General features: G+C 49.2%; 1 protein-coding gene across 7 annotated transcripts in view; it reads left to right on the top strand.

Annotated features, from left to right (window-relative positions):
* The first annotated feature begins 6,876 nt into the window (after positions 1-6,876).
* The window catches only part of LOC115151403 (cyclin-dependent kinase-like 5), a 141,014-nt gene continuing 127,401 nt past the window's right edge, over positions 6,877-20,489 (top strand). For 6 of the 7 annotated variants that reach the window (XM_029695313.1, XM_029695312.1, XM_029695311.1 and 3 more), the window contains exons 1-3: positions 6,877-6,973; positions 10,167-10,405; positions 17,996-18,030. In XM_029695313.1, coding sequence (XP_029551173.1) covers positions 10,342-10,405; positions 17,996-18,030 — 99 coding nt within the window. In that variant the 5' untranslated portion in view covers positions 6,877-6,973; positions 10,167-10,341. The remainder of the gene's footprint in view (positions 6,974-10,166; positions 10,406-17,995; positions 18,031-20,489) is intronic. The other variant, XM_029695310.1, reaches the window with a different exon arrangement.

Raw genomic sequence — 20,489 nt, 5'->3', positions numbered from 1 at the left:
CTATGTAGTACTGTGTGCCTCCCATAGTTTGTTCTGGACTTGGGGACTGTGAAGAGACCTCTTGTGGCATGTCTTGTGGGGTATGCATGGGTGTCCGAGCTGTGTGCCAAAAGTTTAGACAGACAGCTCGGTGCATTCAACATGTCAATACCTCTCATAAATAAAAGTAGTGATGAAGTCAATCTCTCCTCCACTTTCAGCCAGGAGAGATTGACATGCATATTATTAATATTAGTTCTCTGTGGACATCCAAGGGTCAGCCATGCTGCCCTGTTCTGAGCCAATTGCAATTTTCTTAAGTCCTTTTTTGTGGCACCTGACCACACGGCTGAACAGTAGTCAAGGTGCGGCAAAACTAGGGCCTGTAGAACCTGCTTAAGAAGGCAGAGCATCGCTTTATTATAGACAGACTTCTCACCCATGTTAGCTACTACTGCATCAATATGTTTTGAACATGACAGTTTACAGTCTAGTGTTACTCCAAGCAGTTTAGGGTTTAGGGTTTAGTGAGTGTTTTGTTCCAAATACAATGCTTTTAGTTTGAGAAATATTTAGGGCTAACTTATTCCTTGCCACCCACTCTGGAACTAACTGCAGTTCTTTGTTAAGTGTTGCAGTCATTTCAGTTGCTGTAGTAGCTGACGTGTATAGTGTTGAGTCATCCGCATACATAGAAACTCTGGCTTTACTCAGTCAGTGGCATATTGTTAGTAAAAATTGAAAAAAGCAAGGGGCCTAAACAGATACCCTGGGGAATTCCTGATTCTAACTGGATTATATTTGATAGGCGTCCATGTAAAGCCATAACACATACATTTTTCCAGCAGCAGACTATGACCAATAATGTCAAAAGCCTAACAAGACAGCCCCCACAATAATTTTATCATCAATTTCTCTCAGCCAATCATCAGTCATTTGTGTAAGTATTGTGCTTGTTGAGTGTCCTTTCTTGTAAGCATGCTTGAAATTCTGTTGTCAATTTGTTTACTGTAAAATAGTATTGTATCTGGTCAAACACCATTTTTTCCAGAAGTTTACTAAGGGTTGGTAACAGGCTGATTAGTGGGCTATTTTAGCCAGTAAAGGGGGCTTTACTATTCTTGGGTAGCGGAATGACTTTAGTTTCCCTCCAGGCCTGAGGGCACACGCTCTCTATTAGGCTTAAATTAAAGATGAGTCAAATAGGAATGAAAGTCACCCAGTAAAATACTACCTGAGTAAGTCTAAAATTATTTGGTTTTAAATACATTTACTTTTGATAATTAAGTTTAATTGCTAAAATAGACTTAAGAATCGAAAGTAAAAGTCTAAATATTTTTAAATACCTTATATAAAGCAAAACAGACAGCACCATTTTCTTGTTTTGTTAATTTATGTGTAGCCAGGGGAACACTCCAACACTCAGACATCATTTACAAATTAAACATGTGTGTTTAGTGAGTCCACCAGATCAGAGGCAGTAGGGATGACCAGGGATGTTCTCTTGATAAGTGTGTGAATTGGACCATTTTCCTGTCAAAATGTAATGAGTACTTTTGAGTGTCAGGGAAAATTTATGGAGTAAAAAGTACATTATTTTCTTTAGGAATGTAGTGAAGTAAAAGTTGTCAAAAATATAAATAGTAAATTGAAGTTCTACTAAGCTTACATATGGAATTGTTTAAAGATAGTCAAACCAAGGAACATATAGCTATTGTAAGGGGTGCGTACTGGTGGCAGAGAAGTCAGACGCAGGAGAGCAAAAATGGTGTTTCCAACGGTGCCGTTTAATAATAAAAACCCACCGGAAAACAGAACAATGAATAAATGGGTACAAAACCCGACGCACACCAGACAATACGTGCACAAGCACTTACAATACTGGACAAGGACATGGGGGGAACAGAGGGTTAAATACACAACATGTAAAAGATGGAATTGAAACCAGGTGTGTGGGAAGACAAGACAAAACAAATGGAAAATGAAAGGTGGATCGGCGATTGCTAGAAGACCGGTGACGTCGCCCGTCTAACGTCGCCCGAACAAGGAGAGGGACCGACTTCGCAGGAAGTCGTGACTGCTATTTGATATAGAATTTTAAGTATAACAAAAATCTATAGAATTTTTTTATTTAACCAGGCTAGTCCGTTAAGAACAAATCTTATTTACAATGACAGCCTACCCCAGCCAAACCCTAAATCGGACGATGCTGGACCAATTGTGTGCTGCCTTATGGGACCCCAAATCAAGGCTGATTGTGATACAGTCTGGAATCGAACCAGGGTCTGTAGTGACACCTCTAGCACTGAGATGCAGTGCCTTGGACCGCTGCGCCACTCGGGAGCACTGAATAACAGATTAATACATGCAAAAACAGATCTAGTTTTCAAGTGTCTGTCCTATATCTGAGAGATGTAAGAAAAATCAGGGAGTAATTCAATCAGTGTCCAAACCCAAACTGTTCGTACGCTACAGACAGAAGTTGGCAGAGCGGAGGTACCAATTTCAGATGATCAAATCAAAACACATTAGTCACATGAGCCGAATACAACAGTTGTAGACCTTACAGTGAAATGCTTACTTACGAGCCCCTAACCAACAGTGCAGTTTCAAAAAATCTGGATAAGAATAAGAGATAAAAGTAACAAGTAATTAAAGAGAAGCAATAAAAAATAACAGTATATACAGGGGGGTGCTGGTACAGAGTCAATGTGTGGGAGCACCGGTTAGTTGAGGTAGTATGTACAGTTGAAGTCGGAAGTTTACATACACCTTAGCCAAATACATTTAAACTCAGTTTTTCACAATTCCTGACATTTAATCCTAGTAAAAATTCCCTGTCTTAAGTAAGTTAGAATCACCACTTTATTTTAAGAATAATTTCTTTCAGCTTTTATTTCTTTCATCACATTCCCAGTGGGTCAGAAGTTTACATACACTCAATTAGTATTTGGTAGCATTGCCTTAAAATTGTTTAACTTGGGTCAAACGTTTCGGGGAGTCTTCCACAAGCTTCCCACTATAAGTTGGGTGAATTTCAGCCCATTCCTCCTGACAGAGCTGGTGTAATGGAGTCAGGTTTGTAGGCCTCCTTGCTCGCATGCGCTATTTTAGTTCTGCCCACATATTTTTATAGGATTGAGGTCAGGGCTTTGTGATGGCCACTCCAATACCTTGACTTTGTTGTCCTTAAGCCATTTTGCCACAACTTTGGAAGTATGCTTGGGGTCATTGTCCATGTGAAAGACCCATTTGCGACCAAGCTTTAACTTCCTGACTGATGTCTTGAGATGTTGCTTCAATATATCCACATCATTTTCTTTCCTCATGATGCCATCTATTTTGTGAAGTGCACCAGTCCCTCCTGCAGCAAAGCACCCCCACAACATGATGTTGCCACCCCCGTGCTTCACGGTTGGGATGGTGTTCTTCGGTTTGCAAGCCTGCCCCTATTTCCTCCAAACATAACGATGGTCATTATGGCCAAACAGTTCTATTTTTGTTCATCAGACCAGAGGACATTTCTCCAAAAAGTACAATCTTTGTCCCCGTGTGCAGTTGCAAACTGTAGTCTGGCTTTTTTATGGCGGTTTTGGAGAATTGGCTTCTTCCTTGCTGAGTGGCCTTTCAGGTTATGTCGAGATAGGACTCGTTTTACTGTGGATATAAATACTTTTGTACCTGTTTCCTCCAGCATATTCACAAGGTCCTTTGCAGTTGTTCAGGGATTGATTTGCACTTTTTGCACCAAAGTACATTCATCTCTAGGAGACAGAACGCGTCTCCTTCCTGAGCGGTATGACGGCTGCCTGGTCCCATGGTGTTTATACATGCATACTATTGTTTGTACAGAAGAACGTCGTACCTTCAGGCGTTTGGAAATTGCTCCCAAGGATGAACCAGACTTGTGGAGGTCTACCATTTTTTTCTGAGGTCTTGGCTTATTTCTTTTGATTTTTCCATGATGTCAAGCAAAGAGGCATTGAGTTTGAAGGTAGGCCATGAAATACATCCACAGGTACACCTCCAATTGAATCAAATGAATTCAATTAGCCTATCAGAAGCTTCTAAAGCCATGACATAATTTTCTGGAATTTTCCAAGCTGTTTAAAGACACAGTCAACTTAGTGTATGTAAACTTCTTACCCACTGGAAGTGTGACACAGTGAAATATAAGTGAAATAATCTGTCTGGGGGGGGGCAATGCAAATAGTCCGGGTAGCCATTTGATTAGATGTTCAGGAGTCTTATGACTTCAGGGTAGAAGCTGTTTAGAAGCCTCTTGGACCTAGACTTGGCGCTCCGGTACCACTTGCCGTGTGGTAGCAGAGAGAACAGTATATGACTAGGGTGGCTGGAGACTTTGACAGTGTTTAGGGCCTTCCTCTGTCACCGCCTGGTATAGAGGTCCTACATGGCAGGAAGCTTGGCCCCAGTGATGTACTGGGCTGTTCGCACTACCCTCTGTAGTGCTTTGCGGTCAGAAGCCGAGCAGTTGCCGTACCAGGCAGTGATGAAACCAGTCGGAATGCTCTCGATGGTGCAGCTGTAGAACCTTTTGAGGATCTGAGGACCCATGCCAAATCTTTTCAGTCTCCTGAGGGGGAATAGGTTTTGTTGTGCCCTCTTCACAACTGTCATGGTGTGCTTGGACCATGTTAGTTTGTTGGTGATGTGGACACCAAGAAACTTGAACCTCTCAACCTGCTCCACTGCAGCCCTGTAGATGAGAATGGGGGCGTGCTCAGTCCTATTTTTCATGTAGTCCACAGTCATCTCTGTAATGCTTGTGGGGTCAAAACGAGCAAATCAGAGAATACCATCGTGAGAGTCTCATCTTTCTATAGAGTGGTCATATTATTTTTCCAAACCGTTGGGACTGTAGAGATGTTTTTGTGAGAAAACAATTATTTTCGGGATGCCTCATGGTCTGACAAATGCAGAAGGCCGCCAGATGTGGAAGGCCTCTATTGACGGATGTGGTATTTTGAGACACAGCCCATGCAAGAAACATCTCTAGGTTAAACAGACAAATTTTGATGGGGATTTTTGTATTATGCTAATTAGATTTCCTCAGGGGCACCGACATTAACTGTAGTTTTTCTTTTCTTTTCATGACTTAAAAAGAAATTACCTAAGTACTTTACACCACTGCTAACAATACAGTGGGAGAAAAAAGTATTTGATCCCCTGCTAATTTTGTACGTTTGCCCACTGACAAAGAAATGATCAGTCTATAATTTTAATGGTAGGTTTATTTGAACAGTGAGGATTCTGTCTCAGGATTTCAGTCCTTCACGGCGTAGTGTGTTACCAATTGTTTTCTTGGTGACTATGGTCCCAGCTGCCTTGAGATCATTGACAAGATCCCCCCGTGTAGTTCTGGGCTGATTCCTCACCGTTGTCATGATCATTGCAACTCCACGAGGTGAGATCTTGCATGGAGCCCCAGGCCGAGGGAGATTGACAGTTCTTTTGTGTTTCTTCCATTTGCGAATAATCGCACCAACTGTTGTCACCTTCTCACCAAGCTGCTTGGCGATGGTCTTGTAGCCCATTCCAGCCTTGTGTAGGTCTACAATCTTGTCCCTGACATCCTTGGAGAGCTCTTTGGTCTTGGTCATGGTGGAGAGTTTGGAATCTGATTGATTGATTGCTTCTGTGGACAGGTGTCTTCTATACAGGTAACAAACTGAGATTAGGAGCACTCCCTTTAAGAGTGTGCTCCTAATCTCAGCGCGTTACCTGTATAAAAGACACCTGGGAGCCAGAAATCTTTCTGATTGAGAGGGGGTCAAATACTTATTTCCCTCATTAAAATGCAAATCAATTTATAACATTTTTGACATGCGTTTTTCTGGATTTTTTTGTTATTCTGTCTCTCACTGTTCAAATAAACCATTAAAATTATAGACTGATCCTTTCTTTGTCAGTGGGCAAACGTACAAAATCAGCAGGGGATCAAATACTTTTTTTGCTCACTGTATTTACAGTTTGCAATGACAGTACATTTTTTCACATCTAAATAAGTGATAACCTTTTATGAGACCATGTAGCTTGTCTATCGCAGTTTTAGTCTGTACTTCCTGTTATTGACTGTAGACATTATGGCCAGGTGTGTAATGGTAGTAGCTTGTCTATCGCAGTTTTAGTCTGTACTTCCTGTTATTGACTGTAGACATTATGGCCAGGTGTGTAATGGTAGTAGCTTGTCTATCGCAGTTTTAGTCTGTACTTCCTGTTATTGACTGTAGACATTATGGCCAGGTGTGTAATGGTAGTAGCTTGTCTATCGCAGTTTTAGTCTGTACTTCCTGTTATTGACTGTAGACATTATGGCCAGGTGTGTAATGGTAGTAGCTTGTCCAGAGAGGATGGAAAACTTATTGAACACTCTTTGGCTTGTCTGCCTGTGATGTCACCTTTAGGCCAGGTGGGGGCATAAGATGAGGAATTTTACAACACTTCTACAGATACTAGGATTACATTCTCTGCATGAATTAATTGAAGATGAAAAAAGGAAATAGTTTCTATTGTCTGACTCCGTGTTAACGCAGAACCATAGATAATTGGATTTTGGATTTTGATCAACTAAATATATGCCACCGAGTAGGATCTATCTTATGGTAAAACAACAAACATTTTCGAATTCAATTATTAATGCAGTTTACCATTCGGTCTAAATCAAAATGTTGATAATTATGTACAAATTAACTTTAATGTCGACTTTTTTGGTGAACTGACATTATTGTCACGAGTATGTCCCGCCCATTTAACGCTCACAGTATTTTCTGCACCTTCATTGGTTCCACACCAGGAAGGCGTTTGTATAATGAACCCTGATCCATTTTGATTGGATACCGATACGTCACTCAAAACTGTTGCTTGGCGGCGTTACTTGGTGGTGTTGTCAACCGGAGGAGCTGCTTACTGTTGCTGCAATTAACATTCCTGCTTTGGATGTGGCTCCAGTTCATCAATTTACAAACACTGAGTGAGTAGCGTCTTTTTGTCGTCCATTAGAAATACTTTAATGTAGGTAGGTATATACAGTACGTTTCAGATTACGTGTTTTTTTATCAGCCGTTTTATTTAGGCATTTAGTGCGTAGTATCCCTCTCTGTAGAGCACGTAGTTAGGTTAATCGATGCTGGATCTGTGTGGCTAGCAAGCTAACGTTAGATCAAGGGCATAATGTCAACCATGTAGACGTTCAACATTTCACTTCTGTGTAACGTTAAGTGCAGTGTGCTCCTGTTGGATTTTCTTGTTCTTTGTTTTCTTATGTTGTTTAGCTGTCTAGTATTGATATGATAGAGAGCTCTCTAGCTGCCTGACACACAGTACAGTAATATGTGTGGGTTAAAAAACATGGTCCTGCTAGCCTACTTGCATCATAACACACACACACACACACACACACACACACACACACACACACACACACACACACACACACACACACAGAGGCTCTAACGGACCTTTTGACCACATTGATTTGAGTTATGGCTGAAATATTGTCTAGGTCTAGCCTAACTGTAGATATTTAACATGTAGCTTCATACAATTCACCTATAATCCAATTACTAATAGGCCTGCACTGCATAGGAGTAGGGTTTCCAGGTTTCATTACTAATAGGCCTGTACTGTGTAGGAGTAGGCTGTTATATAGTTTCCAGGTGTTATTACTAATATGCCTGTACTGTATAGAAGTAGGCTTCTGTAGGGTTTCCGGGTTTCATTACTAATAGGTCTGTGCTGTATGAGAGTAGACTACTGTATGGTTTACATGTTTTTATAACTAATAGGCCTGTACTATATAGTAGTAGGTTTTCCAGATATTATTATTATTATTAATAGTTCTGTATTGTATAGGAGTAGGGTTTCCAGGTGTTATTACTAATAGGGCTGCACTGTCTAGGAGTAGGCTACTGTATGGTTTTATTACTAATAGGCCTGTACTGCATAGGAGTAGCCTACTTTTCCTGCTAGCTAGCCAACAACACAGTCACTTCAAACGCTGAAGCTGTAAAGACTGCAAACTAGCTGCACTTCGTTTCGTTTGACCTTTTTATCAATTGACATTTCTTAGTGCACATGGATATATACAATCAGTCAAATGTTTGGACACACCTCCTCATTCCAGGGTTTCTATTTTCTACATTGTAGAATAATAGTGAATACATCAAAACTATGAAAAAACACATATGGAATCATGTAGTAACCAAAAAAGTGTTAAACAAATCAAAATATATTTGAGATTTGAGATTCTTCAAAGGAGCCACCCTTTGCCTTGATGACAGCTTTGCAAACTCTTTGCATTATTCTAAAGAAATAAAAACAATGGTAAAAAAGACAGTGAAAAATAACAGTAACAAAGCTATATACAGTAGAGGCTATATACAGTAGAGAGGCTATATACAGTAGCGGGGCTATATACAGTAGAGAGGCTATATAAGGTAGAGAGGCTATATACAGTAGAGAGGCTATATACAGTAGAGGGGCTATATACAGTAGAGAGGCTATATACAGTAGCGGGGCTATATACAGTAGAGAGGCTATATACAGTAGAGAGGCTATATACAGTAGCGGGGCTATATACAGTAGCGGGGCTATATACAGTAGCGGGGCTATATACAGTAGAGAGGCTATATACAGTAGAGGGGCTATATACAGTAGAGAGGCTATATACAGTAGCGGGGCTATATACAGTAGAGAGGCTATATACAGTAGAGAGGCTATATACAGTAGAGAGGCTATATACAGTAGCGGGGCTATATACAGTAGAGAGGCTATATACAGTAGCGGGGCTATATACAGTAGCGGGGCTATATACAGTAGCGAGGCTATATACAGTAGAGAGGCTATATACAGTAGAGAGGCTATATACAGTAGCGAGGCTATATACAGTAGCGAGGCTATAACAGTAGGGGGGCTATATACAGTAGCGAGGCTATATACAGTAGAGAGGCTATACACTGTTGTATTCAGCATTACACTGTAAGGTCTACACCTGTTGTATTCAGCATTTCACTGTAAGGTCTACACCTGTCGTGTTCAGCATTGCACTGTAAGGTCTACCTACACCTGTTGTATTCGGCGCATGTGACATACAATTTGATTTGATTTAAAATTATGCCAGCTGATTCATGATTTCGACTGGCTGAGAAACGCTGCCTGTCTGTCTGTCTCGTCCTGACATGTTCATTACTATGGGACAGCTGGAGATCAAATTTGAATATTGAAACAACTTTGCAAATGTCGGAGAGACAGACAGGAAGTTTTATAAAAATCTCCGCTGTTGGAAACTAAATGTTAGTCTAAAGGAAATGTGAGATAATGTCTAGATGCTTTTTATAGTGGAGATCAAGTTTATAAATTGCCTGGCTGGGCTGAGATGGTGGATTGCACAGTCAGATGGAACAGAGTAAATAGGCTTTTTAACGTCATAGATTTAACCGGTGGTAACTTGTGGAATAGACACCGGCTGGAATGCGCTTTTAACCAATCAGCATTCAGGATTAGACCCACCCATTGTATAATATAATATGTCTTCTTGTTGTCATTGGCAACAATTGTTCCCTAATTTTCTTACATAATCCAGATGTTTTTTTTTCAGGAGCATCTCTGTTTTTCTCTTGTAGTCTGTGTTCAGTAACACTGCTGGTGACGATCATTCGCCAGCTGATTTTGAAGGTGTTGAATTCCACTGACTGTCCATTACCACGCATGATTCATCCTGTTGTTGGAAACGAAATGAACGCAGGAGCCTCTACACTGCTCACTGCATTCCTGTTCACATTATGCTGCTGAAACTAAAGAGGAAGGATCGTCTGTGTGTTCAGCTGTTTTCAGAGCTTAGTTGTTCAGGAGATCAGCCACCACCTATAATCACCTGTAGCCTTCTGATCTGAGCCTGTCAGTTAGTGGAGAGAGAGAGAGAGAGAGAGCAGCAGAGTCATGTTGTCTGTACTAGGATGCTGCCTGCCTGGTTTATTTTAGCTCAGGGTTTTGCATACTGAACCCACAGCTATGTGGGAGATGAGGAGAGGAGGTGTTCATGAATAGTCAGCACTTAAAGGGATAGCTCACTCAAATAAAAGTTGGCCAGGTGTTTTCAGACCTAAAAAGTTAGCCTAATTATGTTGGATTCCTCTGCTCATTGTTGTGACTTCCTCTGTGTCCAGGTGAGGGTGATCCGGTGAGGGGGAACCATTGAAAGGAGAATGTTTCGCGTCCTGAGGCCCACTGGTAATCAACCCCTCCCAGGAGCCAGGAGACCAGCCCAGACCCCCCTCCTCTAGCTGGGACACCTCTCTGACCCCACCTCACCTCACCTCACCCCATTTGCCTTTTAACTTCATGAAGAACTCTGACGTTGGTGATGTGATGAATAAATTTGAAGTCCTTGGGATCGTAGGTGAAGGTAAGGTCACTAGCTACGTTACTACCTTACAGAGGCTTTCTAACAATTCTGTGTGTATGTATGTGTGCCGGCGCGCCTGCTTGTGGGTAATGGATCATGAAGCACTATAGAAATCAGAACATTTTTGGACTAGGCTACATAATACTGGAACTAGATATTGTACCAGCCAGCCATGGTAACATGTCTTTCTCTCCCATGTTGTTGGTTTCCTGCGGTTTCAATGAGTAGCTGTAAAGTGGCAGACACTCTACCCAGTCCCTTCCCCAGCCCCATCCCCTCTACCCAGCCCCATCCCCTCTACCCAGTCCCTTCCCCAGCCCCATCCCCTCTACCCAGTCCCTTCCCCAGCCCCATCCCCTCTACCCAGTCCCTTCCCCAGCCCCATCCCCTCTACCCAGTCCCTTCCCCAGCCCCATCCCCTCTACCCAGTCCCATCCCTTCTACCCTTCCCTTCTACCCAGTCCCTTCCCCTGTCCCATCCCCTCTACCCAGTCCCTTCCCCTGTCCCATCCCCTCTACCCAGTCCCTCCCCCTGTCCCTTCCCCTCTACCCAGTCCCTTCCCCTGTCCCATCCCCTCTACCCAGTCCCTTCCCCTGTCCCATCCCCTCTACCCAGTCCCTTCCCCTGTCCCATCCCCTCTACCCAGTCCCTTCCCCTGTCCCATCCCCTCTACCCAGTCCCTTCCCCTGTCCCATCCCCTCTACCCAGTCCCTTCCCTGTCCCATCCCCTCTACCCAGTCCCTCCCCTGTCCCTTCCCTTCTACCCAGTCCCTTCCCCAGTCCCATCTCCTCTACCCAGTCCCTTCCCCAGTCCCATTCCCTCTACCCAGTCCCTTCCCCAGTCCCATCCCTTCTACCCAGTCCCTTCCCCAGTCCCAGTCCCTTCCCCAGTCCCATCCCTTCTACCCAGTCCCTTCCCCAGTCCCAGTCCCTTCCCCAGTCCCATCCCTTCTACCCAGTCCCATCCCCTCTACCCAGTCCCTTCCCCAGTCCCAGTCCCTTCCCCAGTCCCATCCCTTCTACCCAGTCCCTTTCCTGTCCCATCCCCTCTACCCAGTTCCTTTTTTTTCCTGTCCCATTCCCTCTACCCAGTCCCTGCCCTGTCCCATTCCCTCTACCCAGTCCCTCCCCCTGTCCCATCCCTTCTACCCAGCCCCTTCCCCTGTCCCTTCCCTTCTACCCAGCCCCTTCCCCTGTCCTATCCCCTCTACCCAGTCCCTTCCCCTGTCCCTTCCCCTCTACCCAGTCCCTCCCCCTATCCCATCCCTTCGACCCAGTCCCTTCCCCTGTCCTATCTCCTCTACCCAGTCCCATCCTCTCTACCCAGTCCCTTTCCTGTCCCATTCCCTCTACCCAGTCCCTTCCCCAGTCCCATTCCCTCTACCCAGTCCCTTCCCCTGTCCCATTCCCTCTACCCAGTCCCTTCCCCTGTCCCATCCCTTCTACCCAGTCCCATCCCCTCTACCCAGTCCCTTTCCTGTCCCATCCCCTCTACCCAGTCCCTTTTTCCCCTGTCCCATCCCCTCTACCCAGTCCCTTTCCTGTCCCTTCCCTTCTACCCAGTCCCATCCCTTCGACCCAGTCCCTTCCCCTGTCCCATCCCCTCTACCCAGTCCCCTCTACCCAGTCCCCATCCCCTCTACCCAGTCCCATCCCCTCTACCCAGTCCCATCCCCTCTACCCAGTCCCTTCCCCTGTCCCATCCCTTCTACCCAGTCCCCTCCCCTGTCCCATCCCCTGTCCCATCCCTTCTACCCAGTCCCATCCCCTGTCCCATCCCCTCTACCCAGTCCCTTCCCTGTCCCATCCCTTCTACCCAGTCCCATCCCCAGTCCCATCCCCTCTACCCAGTCCCATCCCCTCTACCCAGTCCCATCCACTGTCCCATCCCTTCTACCCAGTCCCATCCCTTCTACCCAGTCCCATCCCCTCTACCCAGTCCCATCCCCTCTACCCAGTCCCATCCCCTCTACCCAGTCCCTTCCCCTGTCCCATCCCCTCTACCCAGTCCCCTCTACCCAGTCCCTTCCCCTGTCCCATCCCTTCTACCCAGTCCCCTCTACCCAGTCCCTTCCCCTCTACCCAGTCCCTCCCCTGTCCCATCCCCTCTACCCAGTCCCTCCCCCTGTCCCATCCCCTCTACCCTGTCCCTGACCCTGTCCCGTCCCTTCTACCCAGTCCCCTCTACCCAGTCCCTTCCCTTCCCCTCTACCCAGTCCCATCCCCTCTATCAGCCCCATGCCCTCTATCCTGCCCCAGCCCCATCCCATCTACCCAGTCCCTTTCCTGTCCCATCCTCTCTACCCAGTCCCTCCCCCTGTCCCTTCCCTTCTACCCAGTCCCTTTCCTGTCCCATTCCCTCTACCCAGTCCCATCCCCTCTACCCAGTCCCATCCCCTCTACCCAGTCCCTTCCCCTGTCCCATCCCCTCTACCCAGTCCCTTCCCCTGTCCCATCCCCTCTACCCAGTCCCTTCCCCTGTCCCATCCCCTCTACCCAGTCCCTTCCCCTGTCCCATCCCCTCTACCCAGGCCCTTCGCCTGTCCCATCCCCTCTACCCAGTCCCTTCCCCTGTCCCATCCCCTCTACCCAGTCCCTTCCCCTGTCCCTTCCCCTCTACCCAGTCCCTCCCCCTGTCCCTTCCCCTCTACCCAGTCCCTCCCCCTGCCCCATCCCCTCTACCCAGTCCCTCCCCCTGTCCCATCCCCTCTACCCAGTCCCTTCCCCTGTCCCATCCCCTCTACCCAGTCCCTCCCCCTGTCCCTTCCCCTCTACCCAGTCCCTTCCCCTGTCCCGTCCCCTCTACCCAGTGCCTTCCTCAGCCCCGTCCCCTCTATCCTGCCCCATCCCCTCTATCCTGCCCCATCCCCTCTATCCTGCCCCATCCCCTCTATCAGCCCCATGCCCTCTATCCTGCCCCAGCCCCATCCCATCTAACCAGCCCCATCCCATCTAACCAGCCCTATCCCCTCTCCCTATCCCCTCTCCCTAACCCTATCCCCTCTCCCTAACCCTATCCCCTCTCCCTAACCCTCTCCCTAACCCTATCCCCTCTCCCTAACCCTATCCTCCTCTCCCTAACCCTATCCTCTCTCCCTAACCCTATCCCCTCTCCCTAACCCTAGCCCCTCTCCCTAACCCTAGCCCCTCTCCCTAACCCTCTCCCCAGCCCTATCCCCTCTCCCCAGCCCTATCCCCTCTCCCCAGCCCTATCCCCTCTCCCCTCTCCTCTCCCCTCTCCCCAGCCCTATCCCCTCTCCCCAGCCCTATCCCCTCTCCCTAGCCCTATCCCCTCTCCCTATCCCCTCTCCCCAGCCCTATCCCTCTCCCTAACCCTCTCCCTAACCCTATCCCCTCTCCCTATCCCCTCTCCCCAGCCCTATCCCCTCTCCCCAGCCCTATCCCCTCTCCCTAACCCTCTCCCTAACCCTATCCCCTCTCCCTATCCCCTCTCCCCAGCCCTATCCCCTCTCCCCAGCCCTATCCCCTCTCCCCAGCCCTATCCCCTAACCCTCTCCCCAGCCCTATCCCCTCTCCCCAGCCCTCTCCCCTCTCCCCAGCCCTCTCCCCAGCCCTATCCCCTCCCCCTCTCCCTATCCCCTCTCCCTGACCCTATCCCCTCTCCCTCTCCCCTCTCCCCTCTTTTGGCAGAACTAAATAAATGGTCCATTTCAGATAGGTTACAGCTGGCATTATGTAGGTTTGGCTGCGTTCATGTTGATTAATCAGGGCTGATTGGACAGCAGCCCAACATGGTGCCAGGCTGGCTTTGCATCATTCTCTCTCTTTATCAAACAGAGGGCGAGCAAATATTCTCTTGTTCAGGTTGTCCCTGTGCCTGTCTGGCTGGTGCATTCCATTTCTACCTGTGTAAATTGGCTGCAGTTAGCCACTGAGGGACTTCCTTCTCCATTATAGAGGAGCCAGACACAGAATGAGCTCTCTCTGCTGAAAGGGGCCAGTAGGCAGGAAGGAATGACTGGGCTCATATTTATGGATTCATCTGAACACTGCCAAGGCGAAACTCAGGCTTCGTTCATCTGTGTACTGTTAGCATCTCTACACTGAGCTATTAGAACCAGTCCAATGTCATGTCACAGTCTGACCACTTTGCATGGTCAACCTAATAAGCAGTTCTAGGTCTCTAGTCTGAACCACATCTTCTGGGTCAGACTAGACTGAACCACATCGTCTGGGTCAGACTAGACTGAACCACATCGTCTGGGTCAGACTAGACTGAACCAGGTCTTCTGGGTCAGACTAGACTGAACCAGGTCTTCTGGGTCAGACTAGACTGAACCAGGTCTTCTGGGTCAGACTAGACTGAACCACGTCGTCTGGGTCAGACTAGACTGAACCACGTCGTCTGGGTCAGACTAGACTGAACCACGTCGTCTGGGTCAGACTAGACTGAACCACGTCGTCTGGGTCAGACTACATCTAACCAGCCCTATCCCCTCTCCCTAACCCTCTACCCTCTCCCTAACCCTATCCCCTCTCCCTAACCCTATCCCCCTCCCCAGCCCTATCCCCTCTCCCCAGCCCTATCCCCTATCCCCTCTCCCTATCCCCTCTCCCTAACCCTATCCCCTCTCCCTAACACTCTATCTCTCATCCACTAAACCCTATCCCATCTCCCTAAACCTATCCCTACTTCTCGAACCTAACCCCTCTCCTAACCCTACCCCCTCTCCTAACCCTATCCCCTCTCCCTAACCCTATCCCCTCTCACCTACCCCTCTCCCCTCTCCCCAGCCTATACCCTCTCCCCAGCCCTATCCCCTCTCCCCTCTCCCCTATCCCCTCTCCTGCCCCTCTCCCCTATCCCCTCTCCCTAACACTCTTCCCTATCCCCTCTCCCTAACCCTATCCCCTCTCCCTAACCCTCTACCCTCTACCCTCTCCCTAACCCTATCCCCTCTCCCTATCCCCTCTCCCTAACCCTATCCCTCTCCCTAACACTATCCCCTCTCCCTAACCCTATCCCCTCTCCCTATCCCCTCTCCCTAACCCTCTCCCCTCTCCTCAACCCTATCCCCTCTCCCCAGCCATATCCCCTCTCCCCAGCCCTATCCCCTCTCCCCAGCCCTATCCCCTCTCCCTCTCCCTCTCCCTATCCCCTCTCCCTAACCCTCTCCCTTCTCCCTAACCCTCTCCCTTCTCCCTAACCCTCTCCCTTCTCCCTAACCCTGTCCCCTCTCCCTAACCCTCTCCCCTCTCCCTAACCCTATCCCCTCTCCCTATCCCCTCTCCTCAACCCTATCCCCTCACCCCAGCCCTATCCCCTCTCCCTATCCCCTATCCCCTCTCCCTATCCCCTCTCCCAGCCCTATCCCCTCTCCCCTCTCCCCAGCCCTATCCCCTCTCCCTATCCCCTATCCCCTCTCCCTATCCCCTCTCCCCAGCCCTATCCCCTCTCCCCTCTCCCCAGCCCTATCCCCTCTCCCCAGCCGTATCCCCTCCCCCAGCCCTATCCCCTCTACCCTAACCCTCTCCCCAGCCCTAACCCTCTCCCCAGCCCTAACCCTCTCCCCAGCCCTATCCCCTCTCCCTATCCCCTCTCCCTAACCCTATCCCCTCTCCCCAGCCCTATCCCCTATCCCCTCTCCCTATCCCCTCTCCCTAACCCTATCCCCTCTCCCTCTCCCCCTCCCTAACCCTATCCCCTCTCCCTAACCCTATCCCCTCTCCCTATCCCTCTCCCTAACCCTCTCCCCTCTCCCCAGCCCTATCCCCTCTCCCCAGCCCTATCCCCTCTCCCCTCTCCCCTATCCCCCTCCCTAACCCCTATCCCCTCTCCCTATCCCCTATCCCCTCTCCCCAGCCCTATCTCCTCTCCCCAGCCCTATCTCCTCTCCCCAGCCCTATCTCCTCTCCCCAGCCCCTATCCCCTCTCCCCTCTCCCCTATCCCCTCTCCCTAACACTCTTCCCTATCCCCTCTCCCTAACCCTATCCCCTCTCCCTAACTCTATCCCCTCTCCCTAACTCTATCCCCTCTCCCTAACCCTATCCCCTCTCCCTAACCCTCTACCCTCTATCCTCTCCCTAACCCTATCCCCTCTCCCTATCCCCTATCCTCTCTCCCTATCCCCTATCCCCTCTCCCTAACCCTATCCCCTCTCCCTATCCCCTCTCCCTAACCCTCTCCCCTCTCCTCAACCCTCTCCCCAGCCCCAGCCCCTCTCCCCAGCCCCAGCCCCTCTCCCCAGCCCTATCCCCTCTCCCCAGCCCTAACCCTATCCCCTATCCCCTCTCCCTATCCCCTCTCCCTAACCCTCTCCCTTCTCCCTAACCCTGTCCCCTCTCCCTAACCCTCTCCCCTCTCCCTAACCCTCTCCCCTCTCCCTAACCCTATCCCATAACCCTATCCCCTATCCCCTCTCCCTATCCCCTCACCCCAGCCCTATCCCTCTCCCCAGCCCTATCCCCTCTCCCTATCCCCTATCCCCTCTCCCTATCCCCTCTCCCCAGCCGTATCCCCTCTCCCCAGCCCTATCCCTCTACCCTAACCCTCTCCCCAGCCCTAACCCTCTCCCCAGCCCTATCCCCTATCCCCTCTCCCTATCCCCTCTCCCTAACCCTATCCCCTCTCCCCAGCCCTATCCCCTATCCCCTCTCCCCTATCCCCTCTCCCTATCCCCTCTCCCTAACCCTATCCCCTCTCCCTCTCCCCCCTCTCCCCTCTCCTAACCCTATCCCCTCTCCCTAACCCTATCCCCTATCCCCTCTCCCTATCCCTCTCCCCTCTCCCTAACCCTCTCCCCTCTCCCCAGCCCTATCCCCTCTCCCCAGCCCTATCCCCTCTCCCCAGCCCTATCCCCTCTCCCTCTCCCTAGCCCTATCCCCTCTCCCTAGCCCTATCCCCTCTCCCTAACCCTAACCCCTATCCCCTCTCCCTAACCCTATCCCTTCTCCCTAACCCTATCCCCTCTCCTCTCTCCCCAGCCCTATCCCCTCTCCCCTATCCCCTCTCCCTAACCCTATCCCCTCTCCTCTCTCCCCAGCCCTATCCCCTCTCCCCTATCCCCTCTCCCTATCCCCTCTCCCTATCCCCTATCCCCAACCCTATCCCCTCTCCCCAGCCCTATCCCCTCTCCCCTGTCCCCTCTCCCTAACCCTATCCCCTCTCCCTAACCCTCTCCCCTATATGTCTGGGTCAGACTAGACTGAACCACGTCGTCTGGGTCAGACTAGACTGAACCACGTCGTCTGGGTCAGACTAGACTGAACCACGTCGTCTCGGTCAGAGTAGACTGAACCACGTATTCTGGGTCGACTAGACTGAAACCACGTCTTCTGGGTCAGACTAGACTGAACCCGTCTTCTGGGTCAGACTATACTGAACCACGTCTTCTGGGTCAACTAGACTGAACCACGTCTTCTGGGTCGACTAGACTGAATCACGTCTTCTGGGTCACTAGACTGAACCACGTCTTCTGGTCTGAACCACGTCCTTCTGGTCCACTAGACTGAACCACGTCTTCTGGGTCAAACTAGACTGAACCACGTCTTCTGGTCAGACTAGACTGAACCACGTCTTCTGAATCAGGAGTGCTTGTGACATCTTAAGTACTACTCTCTCCACCAGGTGCCTATGGAGTGGTCCTGAAGTGCAGACACAAGGTAACCCCTCATATAATGACATCAGCTATCCTTTTCTGAGGCCCCTCATTACCACTTCTAAACACTGATTGTAGGTAATTAACCCGAACCAACAGAATATACCAAAATACAGGATGTTTTATTGTTTTAGGGCAAGATGGTATTGGAACAGCAGGTTTGGGGTCAGACTGTGTATCCTACATGAGCTAGTAGACAGCAGGTTGGGGTCAGACTGTGTAGTCCTACATGAGCTAGTAACAGCAGGGTTGGGGTCAGACTGTGTAGTCCTACCTGAGCTAGTAGTTAGTAACAGCAGGTTGGGGGTCGACTGTGTAGTCCTACATGAGTTAGTAGACAGCAGGGTTGGGGTCAGACTGGTAGTCCCCTACATGAGTTAGTAGACAGCAGGGTTGGGGTCAGACTGTGTAGTCCTACATGAGTTAGTAGCAGCAGGGTTGGGGTCAGACTGTGTAGTCCTACATGAGCTAGTAGACAGCAGGGTTGGGGTCAGACTGTGTAGTCCTACATGAGCAGTGAGACAGCAGGGTTGGGGTCAGACTGGTGTAGTCCTACATGAGCTAGTAGGTAGTAGACAGCAGGGTTGGGGGTCAGACTGTGTAGTCCTACATGAGCTAGTAGTAGACAGCAGGGTTGGGGTCAGACTGTGTAGTCCTACATGAGCTAGTAGACAGCAGGGTTGGGGTCAGACTGTGTAGTCCTATATGAGCTAGTAGACAGCAGGGTTGGGGTCAGACTGTGTAGTCATACTGAGTATAGTAGACAGCAGGGTTGGGGTCAGACTGTGTAGTCCTACATGAGCTAGTAGACAGCAGGTTGGGGTCAGACTGTGTAGTCCTACATGAGTTTAGTAGCCAGCAGGGTTGGGTCAGACATGTGTAGTCCTACATGAGCTAGTAGGTAGTAGACAGCAGGGTGTGGGGTCAGACTGTGTAGTCCTACATGAGCTAAGTAAGTAGACAGCAGGGTTGGGGTCAGACTGTGTAGTCCTACATGAGCTAGTAGACAGCAGGGTTGGGTCAGACTGTGTAGTCCTATATGAGCTAGTAGACCAGCAGGGTTGGGGGTCAGACTGTGTAGTCCTACATGAGTTAGTAGACAGCAGGGTTGGGGTCAGACTGTGTAGTCATACAGGATTAGTAGACAGCAGGGTTGGGGTCAGACTGTGTAGTCCTACATGAGCTAGTAGACAGCAGGGTTGGGTCAGACTGTGTAGTCCCTACATGAGCTAGTAACAGCAGGGTTGGGGTTCCAGACTGGTGTAGTCCTATATTGGATGAGCTAGTAGAGACAGCAGGGTTGGGGGCAGACTGTGTAGTCCTACATGAGTTAGTAGAACAGCAGGGTTGGGGTCAGAACTGTGTAGTCCTACATGAGCTAGTAGTTAGTTAGAACAGCAGGGTTGGGGTCAGAATGTGTAGTCCTACATGAGCTAGTAGGTAGTAGACAGCAGGGTTGGGGTCAGACTGTGTAGTCCTACCTGATGCTAGTAGACAGCCAGGGTTGGGGGTCAGACTGTGTAGCCCTACAGTAGCTAGTAGACAGGCAGGGGTTGGGGTCAGACTGTGTAGTCCTATATGAGCTAGTATGACAAGCAGGGTTGGGGCAGACTGTGGTAGTCCTACATGAAGTTAGTAGACAGCAGCGGTTGGGGTCAGACCTGTGTAGGTCCTACATGAGCTAGTAGTTAGTAGACAGCAGGGTGGGGTCAGAACTGTGTAGTCCTAACATGAGCTAGTAGTTAGTAGACAGCAGGGTTGGGGTCAGACTGTGTAGTCCTACATGAGTTAGTAGACAGCAGGGTTGGGGTCAGACTGTGTAGTCCTACATGAGCTAGTAGACAGCAGGGTTGGGGTCAGACTGTGTATCCTACATGAGTTAGTAAGACAGCAGGGTTGGGGTCAGACTGTGTTAGTCCCCTATATGAGCTAGTAGACAGCAGGGGTTGGGGTCAGACTGTGTAGTCCTACATGAGTTAGTAGACAGCAGGGTTGGGGTCAGACTGTGTATCCCTACATGAGCTAGTAGACAGCAGGGTTGGGGGTCAGACTGTGTAGAGTCCTACATGAGCTAGTAGTTAGTAGACAGCAGGTTGGGTCAGACTGTGTAGTCCTACATGAGTTAGTAGAACAGCCAGGGTTGGGGGTCAGTCTGTGTAGTCCTACATGAGTTAGTAGACAGCAGGGTTGGGGTCAGACTGTGTAGTCCTACATGAGTTAGTAGACAGCAGGGTTGGGGTCAGACTGTGGTAGTCCTACATGAGCTAGTAGACAGCAGGTTGGGGTCAGACTGTGTAGTCCTACATGAGCTAGTAGTTAGTAGACAGCAGGGTTGGGTCCAGACTGTGTTTTCCTACAGATTAGTAGACAGCAGGGTTGGGGTCAGACTGTGTAGTCCTACATGAGTTATAGACAGCAGGGTTGGGTCAGACTGTGTAGTCCTACGAGTTAGTAGACAGCAGG

The sequence above is a fragment of the Salmo trutta genome, chromosome 17 (assembly GCF_901001165.1).
Source record: "Salmo trutta chromosome 17, fSalTru1.1, whole genome shotgun sequence".
NCBI lineage: Eukaryota > Metazoa > Chordata > Actinopteri > Salmoniformes > Salmonidae > Salmo > Salmo trutta.
Note: the sequence above shows the minus strand (reverse complement) of the source record. Positions and strands in the feature narration are given on the sequence as shown.